The sequence below is a fragment of the Ceratotherium simum genome, chromosome 29, assembly GCF_057802395.1.
Source record: "Ceratotherium simum simum isolate JZ-2026a chromosome 29, ASM5780239v1, whole genome shotgun sequence".
Classification (NCBI taxonomy): domain Eukaryota; kingdom Metazoa; phylum Chordata; class Mammalia; order Perissodactyla; family Rhinocerotidae; genus Ceratotherium; species Ceratotherium simum.
Genome location: NC_141928.1, coordinates 6,464,844 through 6,484,672, shown reverse-complemented (window position 1 = coordinate 6,484,672; position 19,829 = coordinate 6,464,844). Strand labels below are relative to the sequence as shown.

At 54.9% G+C, this 19,829-nt stretch overlaps 1 protein-coding gene across 1 annotated transcript; it reads left to right on the top strand.

Annotated features, from left to right (window-relative positions):
* Window positions 1–595: 595 nt before the first annotated feature.
* Window positions 596–13,850, top strand: PRDM12 (PR/SET domain 12). Its single transcript, XM_004423772.3, has 5 exons — window positions 596–818; window positions 2,657–2,847; window positions 4,331–4,486; window positions 12,018–12,129; window positions 13,444–13,850. Exons 1-5 carry the CDS (start codon window positions 596–598, stop codon window positions 13,848–13,850), a joined length of 1,089 nt encoding a protein of 362 aa, XP_004423829.2.
* Window positions 13,851–19,829: the final 5,979 nt, after the last annotated feature.

The window sequence follows — 19,829 nt, the reverse complement described above, 5'->3', positions numbered from 1 at the left end:
GGAGGAAGGGCCAGGGAGGGGCAGGAGGAGCCCGGGGGGACAGTTCCGAGCGGCCCTCGCGCCCCCGCCCCTGAGCTCTCGCGGCGAAGGCTCCTCGAGCCCGGCTGGGTACAGCTAGTCTGTCCTCCGACGTCAGGGGGTCATTAATAACCAATTAGGAGGGTCACCGCGGCTCCTATAAAGGCGGTGCGATTTTTGCCAAGGGGAAGACCGTCCGGGCCGGGTGTGCGAGAGGCGAGCGCGCGTCCGAGAGCCCCTCGCCACCGTTTCTCTGCAGCCACCCGCCTCCCACCCACCCCGCACCCCCCGCACCGCCTCCGCCTCCGCCCCGTCTCTCCAGCCTCCGTGCCGCCTCTGCGTCTCTGCAGATTTCTCCGTCTCTCTTCCTCTCTGCCTCGCTCCCCCTCGTCCACTTTCCTCCCAGCCACCCCCTCGCCTCCCGCTCCCTCCTGCGTCCTCGTCCTCCCCCTGCTCCTCTTCCTTCTCCTCCTCCCTCACAGCCGTCTTCTCTCGCTCCTCTGCACCCCTCTCGCCCGCCACATCCCCGCGTCGGCCCGGCCGTCCGTTTCCGGCGCCGGCGAGCCCTGGGCCGCCCATGATGGGCTCCGTGCTCCCGGCTGAGGCCCTAGTGCTCAAGACAGGGCTAAAGGCGCCGGGGTTGGCCCTGGCCGAGGTCATCACCTCCGACATCCTGCACAGCTTCCTGTACGGCCGCTGGCGCAACGTGTTGGGCGAGCAGCTCTTCGAGGACAAGAGCCACCACGCCAGCCCCAAGACAGCCTTCACCGCCGAGGTCCTGGCGCAGTCCTTCTCGGGCGGTGAGTCGCGCCGTCGAGGCCGGTCGGGTCCCCTCCTCCCGGCGCCCCCTGATTCCCTGCCCGGCGACGCGCGGGACGCGGCGGGGCCACCGGGCGTCGCAGCTGCTCGTGCCAACCTGGGCGTTCCAGACTCTCCATGTGCCTCAGTTTCCCGGAGGCCGAACCAGGGCGCAAGCAACCAAGTCGGGGTGGGGCGCGCGGTGGGGGTGGGGGAGCTCTGCACCAGGCGCGGCTGGGAGAAGGGATGGCGGTGTCCAGGGTGCCGGGCCCCGCTGCCCCTCGCGTTCCCTGCCCGCCCCTCACCCCTTTGAGCCAGCGGGTTCCAGGCATTTAAAGCCTTACTAGGCGTGTAATAGCAGTTGACTCAAAAAGAAGGGGTTTTAAATTCATTTAGTTAACTTGGGCTTGACCCGCGAAAGTTCCCACTTAAACCAAGAACTTTAAAAGGCAGCGGGGGCTGGGGAGGGGGCGGAGGGCGGGCAGGCCGGAGAGAAAGCGGCAGAGAGAGCCAGGGAGAGAAAGAGGGAGCGAGAAAAGTTTCTTTTCTTTAAGATGTCTCAAGTTCTCATTCCTCATTCATCAACCCGCAAACAATATCTTTCCCCGGCTCTGGCATCTCTGGCGTCGCCCTCTCGTCCCCGTTAGGATTTCTGTTCCTCTCTTAATTTACCGTGCAGACTAATTCCACTTCCATTCACGCTATGTCAACCATCTAATCCCCCCTTTTTGTAAGGGGAATTCCTCGGCCCCTTTTAAACAAGTCCCCTCCGCATTGAGCTACAATTTACTGCTACAGCATTCTTCCAGGGCTAATGAATTTAGAATTAGCAATTTCTTTCGAATAGAGCCGAATGAATGCTATCACTTTAACAGCGTGACAAATTGCCGTCCGAGCTGCAATGGACACCGTTTAACCCTCCCCTTTCAGCCTGCCCGCTCGCCGGGTATTTTCCCAGGTAGCTTAGAGGGGAACCTTGTAAGACACGGAGGCCGCCTCTGGGCGCCTCGCCGCTCCCACCCCGGCTGCCAGGCCCGGCAGGGGGACCCCCGGGAGTTGCGGGCTCTTCTCCGCCCAGAGATGCGACTTCAGGGCTCCTGAGTCCGGGCGCCGCCCCTTTTGGCACATCGGATCCTGGCGGCAGCGAGGGACCCAGGCGCACTCAGGGTCACACAAAGAGCGTAGAATACTGCCCGCCGCCGCCCGCGTTTCTTTTGAGCCTCCGCTGCCTCGCAGCCCGAGGTCTGTTCCCAGCGCGGCCAGCTCGCCCAGGGCGCGGGGCATCCCCGCACCCTGAAAAGGAGTCAGAGTCCATGACAACGTCTGGGGCCCTCCGACAGTGCCCTGTGCTCGGTGCCTGGACGCGAAGTGAACGCCGAATGACCAGCTGAAGGACCCAGATCGGGACTTGGCTTGGCTGTCACCTCCTCGTGGGAGCTGGCCTCAGTTTACCCAGTTGTAAAACCACGCACTGCGGTCAGCTCAGTAGTTCTTAAACTTTTCCCGGGTGGAGAGCAGGGGAGGTTGTGAATGCTTTGAGAATTCGTGGAGAGATTAAAAAACCCTCCTAGAAATGAGCCCGAAAGCACCTCTTGTTTTCGAGGGCACAGAAGGTCCCCGGGTTGCAAACAGAAGAGACTCAGGTCCCTGAGCGCCCCCGGCCCCGCCCCGCCCGGTCCCCCGACTCCGCGGCGCACACACACCGAGTGCTTTTCCGAAGTTACTGCGGGGCGGGCTTGGGGTTGGTGGGCCGGGCAGGACGGGGTTCCGGTCCCTGGAGGAGAAGAACCGGGTCTCCCCTGCCTCGGGCTCTGACCCAGTCCCCCTGCCCGGCCCGCAGAGGTGCAGAAGCTGTCTAGCCTGGTGCTGCCGGCGGAGGTGATCATCGCGCAGAGTTCCATCCCCGGCGAGGGCCTCGGCATCTTCTCCAAGACTTGGATCAAGGCGGGCACCGAGATGGGCCCTTTCACGGGCCGCGTCATCGCCCCGGAGCATGTGGACATCTGCAAGAACAACAACCTCATGTGGGAGGTACGCGCTGGCAGGGGAGAGGGGCGCGGGCTGCGGGTGGGACCCTGGCGGCCAGGCGCCGCTTGCTTGCGCCTCTGCTGGGAACTGCGGATGCTGGGCCCTGACGCTCCCTCAGGCGGGACCCTACGCTGCCTGATGCCTGGAAGTTCCTCCCCAAAGCGCAGCACAAAGGCGGTTCTGGGGAAACATCTGATCCTCTTTCCTCGGCCAACCCTAGGGAGCAGGACTGCTGTTGGCTCCACTTCACAGAGTGGCACTGAGACCCAGAGGGCCATGTCACTGGCCCAGGGAGAGTTTCGAAGTCATCCCTGGGAGCATCTCCCAGCCACCTGCGTTCTTTCCCCTACCCCAGAAGCAGCAAGGAAAGCCCCTCCAAGCCACCCCTGGCCTGGCAGTGAGGGTGGCTGGAACATAGAATGAAGGGGGCCTGAGCTTCTTGGGAATTGGCTTCTCAACCGAGGCAGAATAATGATACTGGAAATGATCATCCATGAATTGGCACTGAGTCAACTTTCTGAGTCCCAGGCCTGCATTCCAGCAGATTATCTCAGCAGCCCTAGGAGTTATTAACCCCATTTTACAGAAGGAAACTGAAGCTCAGAGAAGCTTCCATCTCCGGCCTTCTGACCCTCCTCCCCCAAAACAGTGCCAGATGCCAGATGCCAGGGAGGGCCACCCTTAGGACAAAGCCATTCCCAGAGCACTTCCTCCTCTCGGGGCTCTCACCTTGCAGAGGCCAGGCTAGTACACCCTCTCCCTACTCCTCACTCCCACCCGCCCACCACCACAGCTCTCCACCACAGCTGCCCCCGGCAGACCCTGGAGGAGCCCAGTGTGACAAATCCTGCCCCTGGTCACAGGAGTGGGAGGAAGGGAACAGGAGGATGGCCCAGAGGCTGCTCCTAACCTCACCTCCTCCCTCCCCTGGAGGCCCGGGCCAGAGGTTACCTTCCCCACTGGTTCCTGGGTTAGGAGGCTGGGGTCCAGTTTGATCTCTGAGTACCTTTGGTGGCTCCCATTAAGGGGCTTAGGCCAGGCCCCGGTGCCACAGTGAGCCAGCCTTCCCTCTCCAGGCTCCTGTGTCCCCTCCGAGGTTCCGGCCAGTGCTCTCCAGTGCTCCGGGGAGCACGTCTGTATCCCTGGAGAGCTAACTGGATGCCACTTTGTCCAGTCAGTGATCACTGGAAACCCTTTTCTTCGGGGGATGGAAGGACATGGTAGCAGGAGCCTGTGGGGCCCTGGGACTGACTCCCTGTTGGCCACTTCTAGCTGGCTGGCCTCAGGCAAGTCACTGTACTGCCCTGAGCTTCCCTTTCCTCAGCTGGAAAACTGAGATGATAATAGCCATGTCCACTTCCCAGGCTGTTGTGAGGATGGAAAGAGATTGTGTGTGGATGTGCCTGGGATGGGGCCTGGCCCTGGCCACAGGTGGCACGCGTGACATAGCCCTGCCTCACTTGGTCTCTGATTCACCCACGCCCAGGTGTTCAATGAGGATGGCACAGTGCGCTACTTCATCGATGCCAGCCAGGAGGACCACCGGAGCTGGATGACCTACATCAAGTGTGCACGTAATGAGCAGGAGCAGAACCTGGAGGTCGTCCAGATTGGCACCAGCATCTTCTACAAGGCCATCGAGGTGAGTGTGTCTATTGTCATGTAGGGGCTAGCAGGGGGAGCCCGGGGTGCGGGGGGGGGCAGGGCAGCAGTGTCTGGGGACTGTGGTGGAAGGAGGGGCATTGACGCTGGCCCTGCTGGCCCTGCCCAGGCTGTAGGGCTGAGGCCCACGCATCGTGGTCTTCAGGAGCTTGACCTCTGTGGCAAGCTTTCTGCTGTACATCAGAAAGGACAGAACTTTCGACTTTATGCCATTGGGAATGTCACAAGCACAACAGTGAGGTCCCTGGATATCTACGCAGGGTGTTCTGGGGTTCAGAAGCCGTAGAGGTACAGAGAGCAAGACACGGGAAGGCAGCCCCGGGGCAGCTTCTGGGTGGGAGAGAGGGTGAGTCTGCACCGTTTTAGCTGTGTGTTGTCCCTCCACATGCGTGGGACGCTGAGCACATGTGGATCACAACTCTAATCTCAGCTATCACGTACTGATCGCTCGCAGTGCCTGCCTTCTCCTAGACGCTGTATCTGCATTATCGTACTTAATCCTCACGTAGTTAATCCTCGAGGGAGGATTCTGTGATTATCTACAATTTACGGACGAGGAAACTGGGCCTCACTTGGCGGCAGGCAGACTCAGGAGCTCTTGCGGGGTGTCGGGGGGAATATTAACACTAATGCCTGCGCTGGGCGAAGCTTCTCGGAAGAGAGAGAAAGGGAGAGACAGCAGAACGATAAATATCACTTCCCGCGGTCAGGGGTTGGGGGGAGCTAAGCCAGGCCCAGGCATGAGGAGGTTCAGGAGGATGGGAGAAGGAGACGTTCCTGGTAGGGAAATGCTTGTGCAGAGGCAGACGAGCTCGTGGTGTTTGGGGAGGGGCTGATGGGGCTGAGCAAGCCAAGTGGTGGTAGCCGAGGTGGCCACACTGTCAGGACCCTCCCTGGACAGTGTCCTTTGGCAGGAAACTTGCTGTGTCTGGCCCAGAAGGGGCCAGCTGCCCTGTCTCCCTGCAGCAGGTTGGTGGCGAGTGCTGTGCGGGGTGGTGGAGCTGTTCCCCCCACACTTGTCTGGACCTCATGCTTCTGCTCCCCGGTGGGGAGAGGCACAGGGCCCCGTGGGGTGGGGTTGGGCTTGGTTGAGTTTTGAGGGTGTTCTGAAGGAGGCCCCCCCCGGGGCCAGAGACTGACTTCCCTTTAGTCTATTTTCTCCCTGGGACTCAGTCCCAGGTTTTTCTAAAGCCCTGAGGGGCACTGGGGCCCAGCAGCTTCTGGAACAGGTCCTGTTGTCCCTCAGTAACCAGGTTCCATGGAATCTCCCAGGGATGACAGCAGAGTGGCCTTTGCCTGGGCGCTGGTGTGGCCAGGGAGTGGGTTCCAGCTGAGGGGTAGACCCAGAGACGACCAGGAAGTGGAGGGTAAAGAAAAGGTGAGCAGCTCCTGGACTGGGGTTCAAGTGAGGTGGGACAGCATGGGGCAGTGAGAGGGTGGCACTGAAGGTGGCCCCGGCCCAGGACAGAGGCAGTTCCTCTGACCATCTGGCTGGGCTGCCACCCTGCGGGAGCAAGGGCTCGCACCAGACATCCTAGAATCGGCCTCTTGTGTGGCTGAACCCCACTTCTAGCAGAGAGCACACTCCCAGATCCGCACCCCCCCGCACCCCGTCAGCCTCACACACATCTTCACATTCGGACACGGCTTCCCGGCTGATACAGATGAGAAGGGGGCGCACACTCACACAACCCTCTCCTGCTCAGACACATGCACGCACACGGGAGACAGAGCAGGAATGCTTACGTGATTTTGAGAGAAGGATTCCAGGCCGGGGCAGACACGGGGCCTGAGTCTCATCTCGCTGTGTGGGTCCCACTGGCTGAAGGCTGAACAGAGTCAGGAAACATTAATAGACGATACAGAAATTCAGAGTCAGAGGGCAAGGTGGCATCTGGGTTTGTAAGATTGAAAAAAAAGGTCATCTACATTTGATCAGGAACTTAAGTTGATAAAAGAAGATCAGGAGAAAAATATCATATCATATATGATATTGACAGCTAGATATCACCGATTTGGCTGTTAATGCATTTACAGAGTTATCCAGCCTATGAAGAAGGGACTGTTTGTGTGAGGGACAAGAAAACACAACATATTGCCCATTTTATTTTTAATAAGTGAAGTTGGGCACATTTTTTTATGGTGGCAATTTTCTCAAACCACTCATCAGACAAACTGTGTCCGAGCGTGTGTGGCCACCGTGTAGCAGGGCGGAGGCCAGAGCCTACGTGGCCCTCCTAGCTTCCACCAGAAGAAATTTCTGCTCCCCTGGGTCACTCCCCGGATGCCTCTGGAATACATCGGCTGTTTTTTCTGTGCCTGTATGCAAGTTAGCCAAGGAGAGGGGCCTTTGCCGTGATCTGTTTTCTTAATCTTTCTGTCACTCAGAACTGCTATTTGTATTTCATAACAGTAACCCATTCCTTGCCAAAAAATTGTGAGGAACATCTTTATTCAACAAGCAGAATATACTATTGCTGGTCTAAACTTTCCACAAATACAAAATAACAGCCCCTCAAACAGAGACGAGGGCGATGGGGTTTCAAGGCCAGCCAGTAGGGGAGAATACCCAGGCAGGTTTTGCAGCTGGCGTGGTACCCCTAGAGCATCCTCCTTGCTCACTCCTTGCTCCACGGTGGAATTTTCTAGAACCTCAGGTGCCTAAAATGACACTTCTAGAAAGTGCCTAGCCCATAGCAAGTGGGCGCTAAGTGTTGAATGAATTAGTCTTTCTGCAGGTGTTGGGGCTGTGTCAGAACACGTGGAGCCAGGTCTTCCAAGAAAACAAAACCAGCTGCCCCAGGAAGCAAGACCTTTGACTGCAAAACTGAGCACAAGAAAAGGATTTAGGAATAAATTATGAAAGCTTTGGATTTGAGAACTGGGAGGAAAATTCTCAGTCTTTCCTCTCCCTATTTTTTGGCAAATTACTGTGCCCTGAAGTGTGGGCTTCTTTTTCTTCCCGTTGCTTTTCTTTCAGGCCATTGAGCTATTTTTTTTTTTTTCCTAGAGCCCCGTAGCCCCATCTCCCGTTTTCTTGGCCCTCTGAGGACAAGCACCATCTTCCTTTTGATCTTGCTCTTCGATGGGTGCAGTGAAGGTGCTCTGATGATTAATAATAGGCATCATTAATAATGCACTCACGGTGTGCCGACACCGTGCTAAAGGTCTTAGCAACTTTTAAAAATCAAATCCTCTCAGCCCTGTGAGGTGCTCTCTATCACTATCCCCATTTTAATGAAGATGAAACTAAGGTTCAGGAGATCTCGGGAGGTTGTTGAGCTGTGATTTGAATCCAGGCCTGTCTGACCCCAGAGCGGAACCTTTGGCCACCACACCGTGGAGCCTCCCTGGCCGATATCTATTTGCTGGAACTCTATTAATTGGTATGTTGGGACATCTGTGGTACAAAGGAAATTGATATTCGTCCAGATGACACTAAGATCCTTCTAGACTAGAGCTTCTGCACTGCCGGGGAAAGGGGAGGGCATCAGAGCCTCTTGGGAACGTGTTCAATAGTGTGACATGAATTTATATTAGGCAAACAAACCAAAAACGTTTTCAATTTATAAGAAAAATTCAGAAATGGGGCAGGACAAAATTTCTGGGCTGATAGGGAAGGTTAAGAAGCACCAGCTAAGCGATTATGTAATCTGTCAATGAAAGACTCCTGCGCTGATATTCCCCCAGAGTCTTGGTGATGTGGATTTTATGGTACGGGTCTCCTTTCTCTGGGAATTGCTTTGATTATTGCGTATCCTGAGCCAGTCTCTGCTCCCCAGAAAAGTGAATGAACAGCTGATTCTTGTTCTCCAAGCCTCAGTGCAGAGCCTCGCCTGGGCCAGGCCGGCGTTGCCCGTAAAGAAACAGTGCTAGTGAGGGGACTGGGGGCCTGCAGGGGACTGTGGCCGTGCTTTGCTCTTAGGCGGTCAGCTGGCGGGACCCTGGGAACCTCTGGACAATAGTTCTCAGGGAAGAGGCTGCAGGTTCCAGGGGTCTCCTGGTCTTGATCTCTGAGATTGTTGTATGAGGGGTGCCCGGGGAACAGGCAGAGACCAGAGGTCCTGGCCAGGGGATGCTGCTGGCTTCCCAGTGCTCTGAAGGGCTCGGAGAGACCTCACTTCCAGCCTCCATGCAGGTGAGGCTGCCTTCCCTGGTGCTGCCTCCAGAGCTGGTGGCTTCTTGCCATCTGGGGATGTGTCATTTTCTTTCTTTTTTTTTTTTTTTAATTTTATTTATTTATTTATTTTTCCCCCAAAGCCCCAGTAGATAGTTGTATGTCATAGCTGCACTTCCTTCTAGTTGCTGTTGGGATGTGTCATTTTCAATTCCAGTAGGTTCTTCTTAATAAATTTTCTTTACAAAATATTTTTTTGTTGTATGAAAGTAACATGTGCTCATTATCTTTTTTAAAATCAGATGCATCATGTAGAAAATGCAAGTCACTCTGCCCTGTCATGCTGCTCCCCACAATTAAATCAGCATTGGTTAATAGTCTCAAAATGACAAACCCCTCTGAGGAAGGACACTTGGAAAACCAGCCACGATGGCTGGGTGTCCAGAGTGGGAGAGAGAGTTATTTTTCATTAAGTATCTTTTTATGTGTTTTTGTCTATTTTTGTCCATGTGTCTGCATCGCTGTTTTAATTTTTTTTTAAATTAACTAGTAGAATTAATTTTAGTACATTTGAAAAATATGTTGGTAAACAAATGAATCATTCTTATACTGAAACAGTCAATATTGAAGCTCTTATTTAAAAAATAATATTCCAAACCACTTGGAATAACAATATTCAGAATTTGTGCAACCCCTGACATTCTCGTCTCATTATCATCACCATTATTGTTGTTGTTGTATTTATTTTATATTTAATAATAATTGCTATTGTCAATTAAAACTAAAAAGCTGGTGTTGATGTAGATATTTGATTCCCAGACCATGAGTCTGGGGGTGAGGATGTAGCTCAGGGCCACATCAGCGGGGTGGGGCTTGCTGAACCTCCCAGCCCACATCTGTGCTCTCCTGGGGGAGATGGAGCCGGAAGCAGTGGCACCGGCGTGGGGCTGGTGTCCTTGGGGCATGTGGCCCAGCTTGTGCTCTCGTAGGTCACCCGGGCTTTAACCATGCCAGCGACCCCATGCCATACTGCAGGCTCTGTGGGGACGACTGTGGAGGCTCGATGCACCAGAGATGGCTGCCAGCCTCTCTGAGAGGTCAACCAGCTCAGAGAAAATACCAACAAGCGCTCCTGTGTATGGAGCTGCAGAGAGCTTTACGTGCATGGCCGCGCTGAACCCAGACAAGCTCCCAGCTAGGCCGGAGCAATGACGCTCTCTCTGTTTTACGGTTGAGGAAACTGAGGCCCAGTGACAGAGGGCAACTTGTCCAAGGTCGCACACTCAGCAGGCGGGGAGCTTGGGTGGACCCCGACATGTGTCACCCCGGAGCCTGAGCTGGACCCCTCTGCAGTCGTGTCTCCTGAGGGAAGGGGCTTGTTCAGACAGTCTGAGGGGGGCTGGTTGCTTTGGAAGAACCGTGATGTATAAATGTCTGGTTTCACCAGAGAAGTGAAGCCAGGGGTCAGGACAATGTTGGAGGTGACTTACAATCAGAGTCTTAGAGTTGGGGGGACCTCAGGGATCGTGCTCCCCAGGTCCCTCACTTGAGGAGACAAGCTTAGACAGGCAAAGTGCTTGCCTAAGCTCACCTGGTGACTGATGGCCCGTCGCACCGTCTCCGGCGGGGCAGCTTCCTTCACAATGAATTTATCTTAGATGTTTTAGTGCCATCATCCTCTTTTCTAAGGGGTTCGCAAAACTTCTCTCCTCCCCGCCCCTTTTCCAGCAGGGCCTCCAGCTCCGCCCCGCTGGCCTCCTGGACAGCGGCCATGACTGTAAATGACCAGAAAGGCCTCAAGGAGTCTTGCTGTGGTGCCAGATTCTAATCAGGCTGCTTTCCTTGAGACACCGCCTAATTTTCCTTGGGTCCAGGGACTGCACTAGGCTTTTCCATGTTGAAGCCCCATCAGTGTGAGCTGGCGTGGCATCTCTGCCTGGCTTCTCGTCACTCACTGATCCTGAGGCTTGACATGATCCCCATGGGCCATGGGTCTGTTGGGAAGGTGACCCCAGGCTGAGTCTTAGGAGGATGGCAGTCGCCGGGCCCCCTCGCACTTTCCTTCTCTATCCCTCTGCTCTCTGTTTCCCTTTCCTTTCAGGGTTGAGCAGGGCTTGCTGTGATGGTCTGAGGGTCTTCCTAGCTCTGACCAGAGGAAGGAAAGTGTGGTGGACAGAAGGGTTCTGAGTATGGCAGAGGTCTGCAGGCCAGAACCAAATGGAAGGTGTGGGGCCTTCCCTGTGACCATGGAAGCCAAGGAAGAGGGTCCAATTCTGGCGTGATTTCAGACACCCCTAGATGGAATCCTATGTGATCTTTTGCACTTCAACTGAAAGAGAATCCACCAGGAAAACAATCCAGCTGTTACCTGGGGATGTCCAGCTGTCTCTGGGCAGATCAGGAAGTGACCCCCAGAAATAGGTGCGAAAACCAGCTCTTCTGGGATCCAGGCCTAGAAAGGGTGATGGGCTGTCCCCTCTGTCATTTGCTCTAGCTGGCGGGAGCCTGAGGGTTCCTCACTTGGGAAGGGTAACTGGCTTTCACCAAAGCCCAATGAGCTCCTCGGGTTGCCCCAGAGTGTGGGGTTTACGGTCAGTGCCGCCTCAGGAGCAGCCTTCCACAGACTCCCCGGATCATCACCACAAACCCCCCCTTCCAACCGCTTTCGCCATTTCCCTGGGGCGGGTCCTCCCCTGGGTGCAGCAGAGCCCTGGCACCATTTGTGGGGTTCTCTGCCGTAGACCCAGGACACAGTGAAATGGATTTTGTTTAAGGCTATGTGCCCCAGTTCATCAATCGAATACTTCTTCTTAGCATCTGCCACGTGCATGGAGTCACACAGAGCCCTGTGATGGGGATGTATGTGTGATGTGGTGCTGCCTTGTGGGTGCCTTGGATGAGAGGTGTTTCCAGAACATCATCAGGCAGGCTGTAACTAAGTGCCATAGCCCCGCAGCCCACACTCCTAGGGAACATCTGGCTCAGCCCTGTGAGCCTGAGGGCTGGCTGACTCTGGTTCCCCTCGGGGAGAAAGGAAAAGTTTTCTAGCTTCCTGTCTTCTGTTACTTCTGCTTGCTGCCAGGCTTCCGTTCTGTTGCTGTGAGCTTGGGAGCTCCTGCAGCAGAGCTAGGACGGGGATGGCAAGAAGGCCTGGGCAGGCAGAGGGGAGCAGAGAGGCAGAGCATCCCAGGGTCTTCCGTGTTCATGCAGCTTGCTGGGGACGGCTTGGTGGAAATGGACCCACGCGTGGCTTTCTCAGGGCTGAGACTGGATCCACATCTCTGTGGCAGGTGCCAGGACAGCTGCCTCCTGGCTGTGAGGGGATGTGCAGAGAGCCCTGATTCACCCCAGGAGCCGCTGCCTCCCTAACCTCCTTTTGCCTCCTTCCTGGCAGATGATCCCTCCTGACCAGGAGCTGCTGGTGTGGTATGGGAACTCGCACAACACCTTCCTGGGGATCCCCGGGGTGCCCGGGCTAGAGGAGGAGCAGAAAAAGAACAAGCATGGTAGGTAGTCTCCATGAGGCCAGGATGACAAAGGACCCAAGGAATCCAGAGAGGGTGTGAGAGCGTGTGGTGGGGGGTGGGTAGGGGCAGGGAGTTTGCTGGCCTCTGGGGACCCCGGTTCAACCTCCAGCAGCATCGAGCACATGGGACTACTGGTTCAAGGTGGTCGATGCCCCTGGAGCCACCACCATGGCCTGGGTGTGAGTGGAAGGCGGTTCTCCTGTTTTCTGGCTAGAATAGACAGGGGCAGGTGGTGGTGGTAGGGACACCAAAGAGGCAGCGGGGTGTGGCAGGAGCAAGGGGCCGGGCAGTGGGAGCCTGGATTGAGTTCCAGCTCTGCTGTGCAATCTTGGGAATGGCTCTGTGCCTTAGTTTCCCCATCTGTAAAGGAAAGATGTTGGGCAAAATGATCTCTAAGCTAATCGGTACATTTCCCTGCCCTGCCCCTGGTGCCGGGCCGGCACAGACTAGGTGATCAGTATAAACCTGTGGAATGAAGGTGGGGCCAACTGTCCCTGCATGTGTTGGGGTGGGATGCTGATCATCAGGATGGGGACCATTTGCTCAAGACTTGTTTCGTGCCAAGTATTGGGCTAAACCTTTCACAGATATCATCCCACTTGGGTCCTCATAAAACCCTTGTGAAATTTGATTTTCCATATTTTTAGAGGATGAACCTGAGGCTCATGGACTACCGTTTACTGAACCCTTGCTCTGCAGCTAATGTTTACAAAGTAATTTCTCTGATCCTTACAGCAGGCTTATGGGGGTGCTGCTGTTAATGCCTCCACTTCCCAGATAAGGAAAGTGAGGCGCAGTTCCCTGGTACATGTGGGCACTCAGTAAATAGTCATGGGATGAATAAATGAAAGGAGGATTTTTGAGAGCGGAGGGGTTATAATAGTTACTACCACTTATCGAAGGCTACTCTGAGGCAGGCATTTCCCACACGGGCTGAGACAGGCAAAGTGCTCAGCACAGAGTAACCTTCAACAGTCCTCAGCTTTTTGTGCAGTCGTGCATAGCCCCCTGAGGTCGTAGGATGTTCCCATTTTACAGACGAGAAAGTTGAGATTTAATGAAGCTAAGTCACCAAGTCCCCGAGGTGTCACAGCATGGAGTCCAACTCCTATTTGACCTCAAACCAGGGTCTTTGCTGCCCCTCTCATCCCTCTGCCAGCGCCTCCAATCAGTTTGCCCAGGAACCACCTGTCGATCGGTGGCGGGCTGGGCCCTGGGCGGGGCGCGCGGGTGCTGAGCCGCGGGATCTAACTAGGCTGCTCTCTCCCCCCCGGGCCCCGCCCGCGCGGCCAGAGGACTTCCACCCCGCGGACTCGGCGGCAGGCACCGCGGGCCGCATGCGCTGCGTCATCTGCCACCGCGGCTTCAACTCGCGCAGCAACCTGCGCTCGCACATGCGCATCCACACGCTGGACAAGCCCTTCGTGTGTCGCTTCTGCAACCGCCGCTTCAGCCAGTCGTCCACGCTGCGCAACCACGTGCGCCTGCACACGGGCGAGCGCCCCTACAAGTGCCAGGTGTGCCAGAGCGCCTACTCGCAGCTGGCCGGCCTGCGCGCCCACCAGAAGAGCGCGCGCCACCGGCCGCCCAGCGCCGCGCTGCAGGCGCACTCGCCCGCGCTGCCCGCGCCGCACGCGCACGCGCCCGCGCTCGCCGCCGCCGCCGCCGCGGCGCACCACCTGCCGGCCATGGTGCTGTGAGCGCGCGCCCGCGCGCCCGCGCCCCCGCCTCCTCGCCCGCAGGGCCGCGGGGTCGGGCTGCTCTCTCCTCTGCCTTGACCTCCGGGCCGCCCCCGCGCTGTAGTGCGCCCCATGGGTGACCCCCAGGCATATGCTCTTCGCCTCGTTTCGCAGATGAGGACACTGAGGGACGACGTCCCTTTCCCAGACCACCCAGCTAGTGCCGCTGCCTCTTCGGGGGGTCCCCATGCCCGGCCTCACTCGTGAGTCTCCGTCCTCCTGTCGAGCCGGCCGTCCAGGCTGGCACCCCCCTCGTGGCTGGCAGGAGAGGGGACTGAAAGTCTCCGAGGGCCCTCAGCGGGGGAAGGGGGCTCCCACCTGCCCCCTCAGAGAGCTGCGTGTTAGGAATGGAGGGAGAGCGACCTCTCTGTCCCAGTGTGGGCAGGGGGCACGGGCGGTGCGCGCATCTGTCTCCGCCTCCTGCCTCTTGGCACTGGTGTCCTGCAGTGTCGGGAAACACGGACACGATCTTGAGAGCTGGGGGCCTACGGGGCTCGGGCAGCCGGAAGAGGCCGGAGAGACCTGCACTTCTTGTCCGGCGGGCCCTTCTCTCCTTCACGCCGCCTTCCCCCCACACCCGGCTCCCTGAGGATGGATGAGGCACGAACACTTTGCAGTGTGCCAGGCAGGTTGAGAATGAAGGCAAAACGGAAATCCACTGTGGGACCCCGGGCAAGGCCCTGCTCCTCGTTGGGCCTCAGTTTCCCTTTTCCCCATCTGTAAAATGAGAGAGTTGGACCAACGCCCCCTCCCCTTCAGCTCTGACGCCATGCTTGGGAAGGGGAAGATTCCCTGCCCCAACTCGCCACGCTCCAGCAAGAGGAGGGCGAGACTGGCTTCTCTGCCCGGAGAGCACTTCCGAGCTGTGCAGGATCGGGGGGGTGGTCCGGAGGGGGGTCCGGGGTGTCCGCCCTGCTCGCCCACACTCTCCCTTGCCCCCTCCCAAGTTTCCCCAAAGTCCGGCCCTGGGCGCCCTCTGGTGTCACCTATCCCACCTTGCAGTCATTTACCAGAATTCTCGTATGGGCGTTTTGTAAAATACAGAAACTATAATAATATTAATGAAAAGTATAAAATGTATAGAGTTTTCAAGAAACTGTGTTCTACTTCCAGAAAATGGTCACTTTAACTTTGTAAATATTTATCTAAAATGATATTTACAAAACTGCGATATATATTATTTGATTGTATATGTACAACTGTAAATACATTTGTACCTCTCTTGTATTCTAAAATAAAAATTACTTGGAACATTTATCACTTAGCATATGAATGGGTCGACACTTTTGTCTGCATGAAAAGGAAATATGGAAAGTGCCTAGAAGCCGGAGAGGGGGCGGGAAGGATTGTTCCACTTACTGGTTTTGAAAATCACCATTGTGTGGTCAGTAAGGAGAGTTCTGTCTGTCACAACTGGGGTGTCACAGTCCCAAAGAGATGGCCACTGTGCAAAGCAACCGGGTATCTCGGAAGGGGCTGGGCCACTTTCCTCCTGGTTTCCAGTGGACTCTCAAATATCAGTGTTCCACTTTGTTACTTCCCCTAAATCTTTACTTACTTTTTTTTGTGGACAGCTTGAAGAAATTGAAGCAGCCAGTGGGGGCGGGCCAAGATGGCCACCAAGTGCCTTCCCAATGCCTAGAATTTCCAAATGCTCTGGGTCTCCATTTCCAGATCCTCCTGGAGGAAGAACAGGAACAGGGAGGCCATCATTGCAATGCCAAGTGCTTCAGAGTCCAAAAAGGCCCAGCCTCTCCTGGCCGGAAGGAGGTGTGCATGCTAGGGAGTGTGAGTTCACACCTGTGTTCCAGCTCATGCCAGCCATGAGGGTGTCACCCTTCCAACCCGCTGGCACCCTCAGGCACACCTCTCTATGCATCCTTATCTAGCTGTGCACACACACACACCTGCAGACACTGGAATTCACACTTGTACACACATGCCATCCCCATTTGGAGCTTCAGGTGTGTATTCCCAAAGATTCCCATACTCTGGGGAACTGGTCTTGCACCCTGGCAGAGGGGGCACAGGCAGAGACGTATACTTAGCATGTTTACTTATAGATCCCATCTGGAGTTGGGAAGTCACCCTTGGTCCTCCTCCTCCTCTGGTCACAAACCCTGCTTCTCCTTTGATACCTCACCACTAGGCTTCTGATGCCTCTGGTGGCCCCTGCCTTACCCTCCTCTCACTGCAGCCCCCACCCAGGCCTCTGGTTCCCATGACCAAAGCTATCTGTCCTGAATCCCCATCCCTCCAGATATTGATGGGTAAAGTAGAATTAAACTCGCCCACATGCCGTGCCTTCTAGAGAGTAATGCTGGCTTCCTGAAGAAGGGCCTGCAGAGAAGTCAGAGGGGCCCTTGATCAAAAATATAAATGGGTCTCCATAGGTGACTCTGTTCTGTGAGGTCCCAGCCGCAGATCACAAGGGCCACAACCCAGGCTCCGGAACCCACCTGGTGGCAGCAGGCGGTAACTGCAGAGTACAGTGCATCTCCTATGCCTGCGGCTGACCTGCTCCTGCAGAAGTGTGCTGGCCCTGGGTACAAGGATGAGCAGACAGGAATTGTGGTCCTGAAGAATTTGCACACTGGTGGGAGGCCTGATCCTGAAAGCCTAACCTCTCACCTTGCTTGCTTTTCCAGAAGAGGCCTCAGGCCCCTATCCCTAGAGTGCACGCCCCCACCTTCCCACAAAGGTGTGAGAACACAGCCACAGCAATTTCTGGGCTTAAGGATTTAAATGCATGCATTCTGGGAATCCTCCCCACAAACCCAGGAAGCTGATGCTCTTTTTGTCCCATGCTCCTTTAATATCCATTTGAAGTATAAGAAAACTGAAGCAGAGAGAGAGTTATTTGCCCATGTCACTCAGCCAGTGAGTGGCAGAGCAGGGTTTCACAGTGGCGTCTGACCCTAGAAGCCATGCCCTTGACCAGTAGGCCACACCATCTCCCAGTCAGCCTGCATATTCGGTCTGAAGGGCTTTCTGCATATTTCACAGGATGCAGTGCAGCCCAGCACTGTATATTGACCTTGTATCTTTCAACCTTGCAAAACTTGCTTATACATTCTAGTAGCCTTTTTGTAGATTCCTTAGAACTTTCTATGTACATGATCATGTTATCTGGGAATAAAGACAGAGATGCCTTTTATTCCTTGCCTTATTGCATGGTTCAGGACCTCCAGGAGTAGAAGATTCTAGATAGAGGCCACCTGGTCTGGGGTTTGAAACTCTGCTCTGCCATTCACTAACTGTGTGACCTTGGGTGAGTCAGTTAATATCTCCGTGCCTCAGGTTCCTCAAATGGAAAATGGGGTGATATTCGCTCCTAAGGATGTTGTGAGGATTAGGTGGGGTAATGTATATAAATGAATAAAGTGCGTGGCTTGATGCCTGGCACAGTGAGTGCTCAATAAACGAGAGCTGTGGGTAATACAAGAATGCCTTTGGCGGGTGAGAGGGTTGTAGCTGCTCTTGCCACCTACTCCACTGCGCATCTCCCGAGGGCATCTGAGAGGGCTGTCCACCCCTCCACACCCCCTCTCCTACCCTTTCTTGTATCCATTATCCTTGAATCTCTTGAAATGGAGGAACAGATATCCTAAGCTTTCAGCTTCCTTCCTGCCTTGGAGCTGGCCTGCTGGGACGTGTGTCTGTGGGTGGTGGGGAAAGTGACGGATGGTGGCTGGTTAGTACTCATGCTGACTGCTTCCTCACAACATGACCACCTTGGGGAAGTCAGGCTTCTTATGTGCTGGCTCAGGGCTCCGAAGGCAAGTGCTCCAAAAGAACCAGGTGGAGCTGACGGTCTGTTCTGACCCAGCCTTGGAGTCACCTAGAGGCACTTCTGACTTACGCTCTCTATCGAAGCAGCCATGAGCCCACCCAGATGCAACGGGAGGAAGCACAGACCCCACTTCTCCATGGAAGAGGTATCAAAAAATTCAAGGACATGCTTAAAAACTCCCGTACACATTAAGGCTATTTCTGATGTTTTTAGGAGAGGTACTTTGATGAGCGTCCTCGTGCAGAAATCTCTGTGCACATCTCTAATTAGAAATTTTCTGCAGTTACTTTTACCATTTTAATGGAACACAAGGTGAAGCCAGCGGGCAGATCACAATTGGGCCAGAGCTCCTGGCCAGAGAGTCCCTGCTGCCTCTATTTTCACATTTTTCAAGATTTCCTTGCTGGTTATATGGAAATTAAGAAAAGAAACCTTGGGGCCAGCCCCGTGGCTTAGCAGTTAAGTGTGTGCACTCCGCTACTGGCAGTCCGGGTTTGGATCCCGGGCCCGCACCGACGCACTGCTTGTCCCGCCATGCTGAGGCAGCATCCCACATACAGCAACTAGAAGGATGTGCAACTACGATGTACAACTATCTACTGGGGCTTTGGGGAGAAAAAGGGGAAAAAAAGGAGGAGGATTGGCAATAGATGTTAGCTCAGGGCCGGTCTTCCTCAGCAAAAAAAGAGGAGGATTTGTATGGATGTTAGCTCAGGGCTGATCTTCCTCACAAAAAAGAAAAGAAAAGAAATCTTAACTAAATTGGAGTCGGGAAGGCCTGTAGGAGACACTCTCACGCCCTATCATACATGTCAATTACACCCCAACAGGAAGAGATGGAGGCTCTCATCTCCCACAGGAAGTACAACTACTTTACTACTGAAGGAAGATTTCTCTCCCCACCTGGCAACAGCCCAGCCAATGAGAAGCACCACAGCTCAGCCAATGAGAAGCCGTTGCTGCCTGGAACTGTTACTTTCCCCCAATAGACTTTCCTTTAGAACAGCCCCTCCTGACTTCCCCTATTTCTCTATAAAAGCAGCTCCCCTCCTTTGTTCTCTGGATTTGCCTGTGGTTCCCTGTAGCATGCACATCCCGAATTGCAGTTCTTTTGGCTATTCCCGAATAAACTTGTTTTGAGAATAAAATAACAGGCGAATTGGCTTTTTAAGTTGATACTTTGGGCCGGCCCCATGGCTTAGCGGTTAAGTGCACGCGTTCCGCTACTGGCAGCCCGGGTTCGGATCCTGGGCACACACCGACGCACCGCTTCTCCGGCCATGCTGAGGCCGCGTCCCACATACAGCAAATAGAAAGATGTGCAACTATGACATACAACTATCTACTGGGGCTTTGGGGAAAAAAGGAGGAGGATTGGCAATAGATGTTAGCTCAGAGCCGGTCTTCCTCAGCAAAAAGAGGAGGATTAGCACGGATGTTAGCTCAGGGCTGATCTTCCTCTCAAAAAAAAAAAAAAGATGTAGCATAAGTTGACAGTCACCTTGACTTGGAGTTCCTCTGTCTCCCTCCGTCCAACTGCCCAGTGTGGACATGTCCTTCACCTCAAGGCTCACTCAGATACCACTTCTGTCCGGGGAGCTTTTCTGTCCTCCCCCACGCCCCATCCCTGAGCTCCTGACTGAGCCCCTTGATGGCTGGGCAGCCAGTGATGCAGCTCTGTGGCCCCCACAGCACACAGTGGTGCTGTTGTTCAACTGCAGACGCTTATTGAATAAGTTCATTCATTCTTTTTTTTTTTTTTTTTTTAAAGATTTTATTTATTTTATTTTTTCCCCCCAAAGCCCCAGTGGGTAGTTGTATGTCGTAGCTGCACATCCTTCTAGTTGCTGTATGTGGGACTCGGCCTCAGGATGAACGGAGAAGTGGTGCCTCGATGCGCACCCGGGATCCGAACCCGGGCCACCAGCATCGCAGCGCGCGCACTTAACCACCAAGCCACAGGGCCGGCCCTGAATAAGTTCATTCATTCATTCAACAAATATTTATTGGGTGCTGTTCCAAGGGTACCTGGGATTTGTTTTCATCAGGGATGCTAAGACATGCAAACCTGGAAATGACTGCTACAAAAGGAGAAGTTTGTTACGGTCACGATTCGCTAGAAACAGGACGCACAGCACACCCTGCAG

Bases quoted from the DNA above. Each gene is read 5' to 3' on its own strand.
- PRDM12 (XM_004423772.3), top strand. From the start codon at position 596: ATGATGGGCTCCGTGCTCCCGGCTGAGGCCCTAGTGCTCAAGACAGGG. The intron at 819-2,656 runs GTGAGTCGCGCC...CCCGGCCCGCAG, and splicing joins GGCGCAGTCCTTCTCGGGCG to AGGTGCAGAAGCTGTCTAGC. The intron at 4,487-12,017 runs GTGAGTGTGTCT...CCTTCCTGGCAG, and splicing joins TCTTCTACAAGGCCATCGAG to ATGATCCCTCCTGACCAGGA.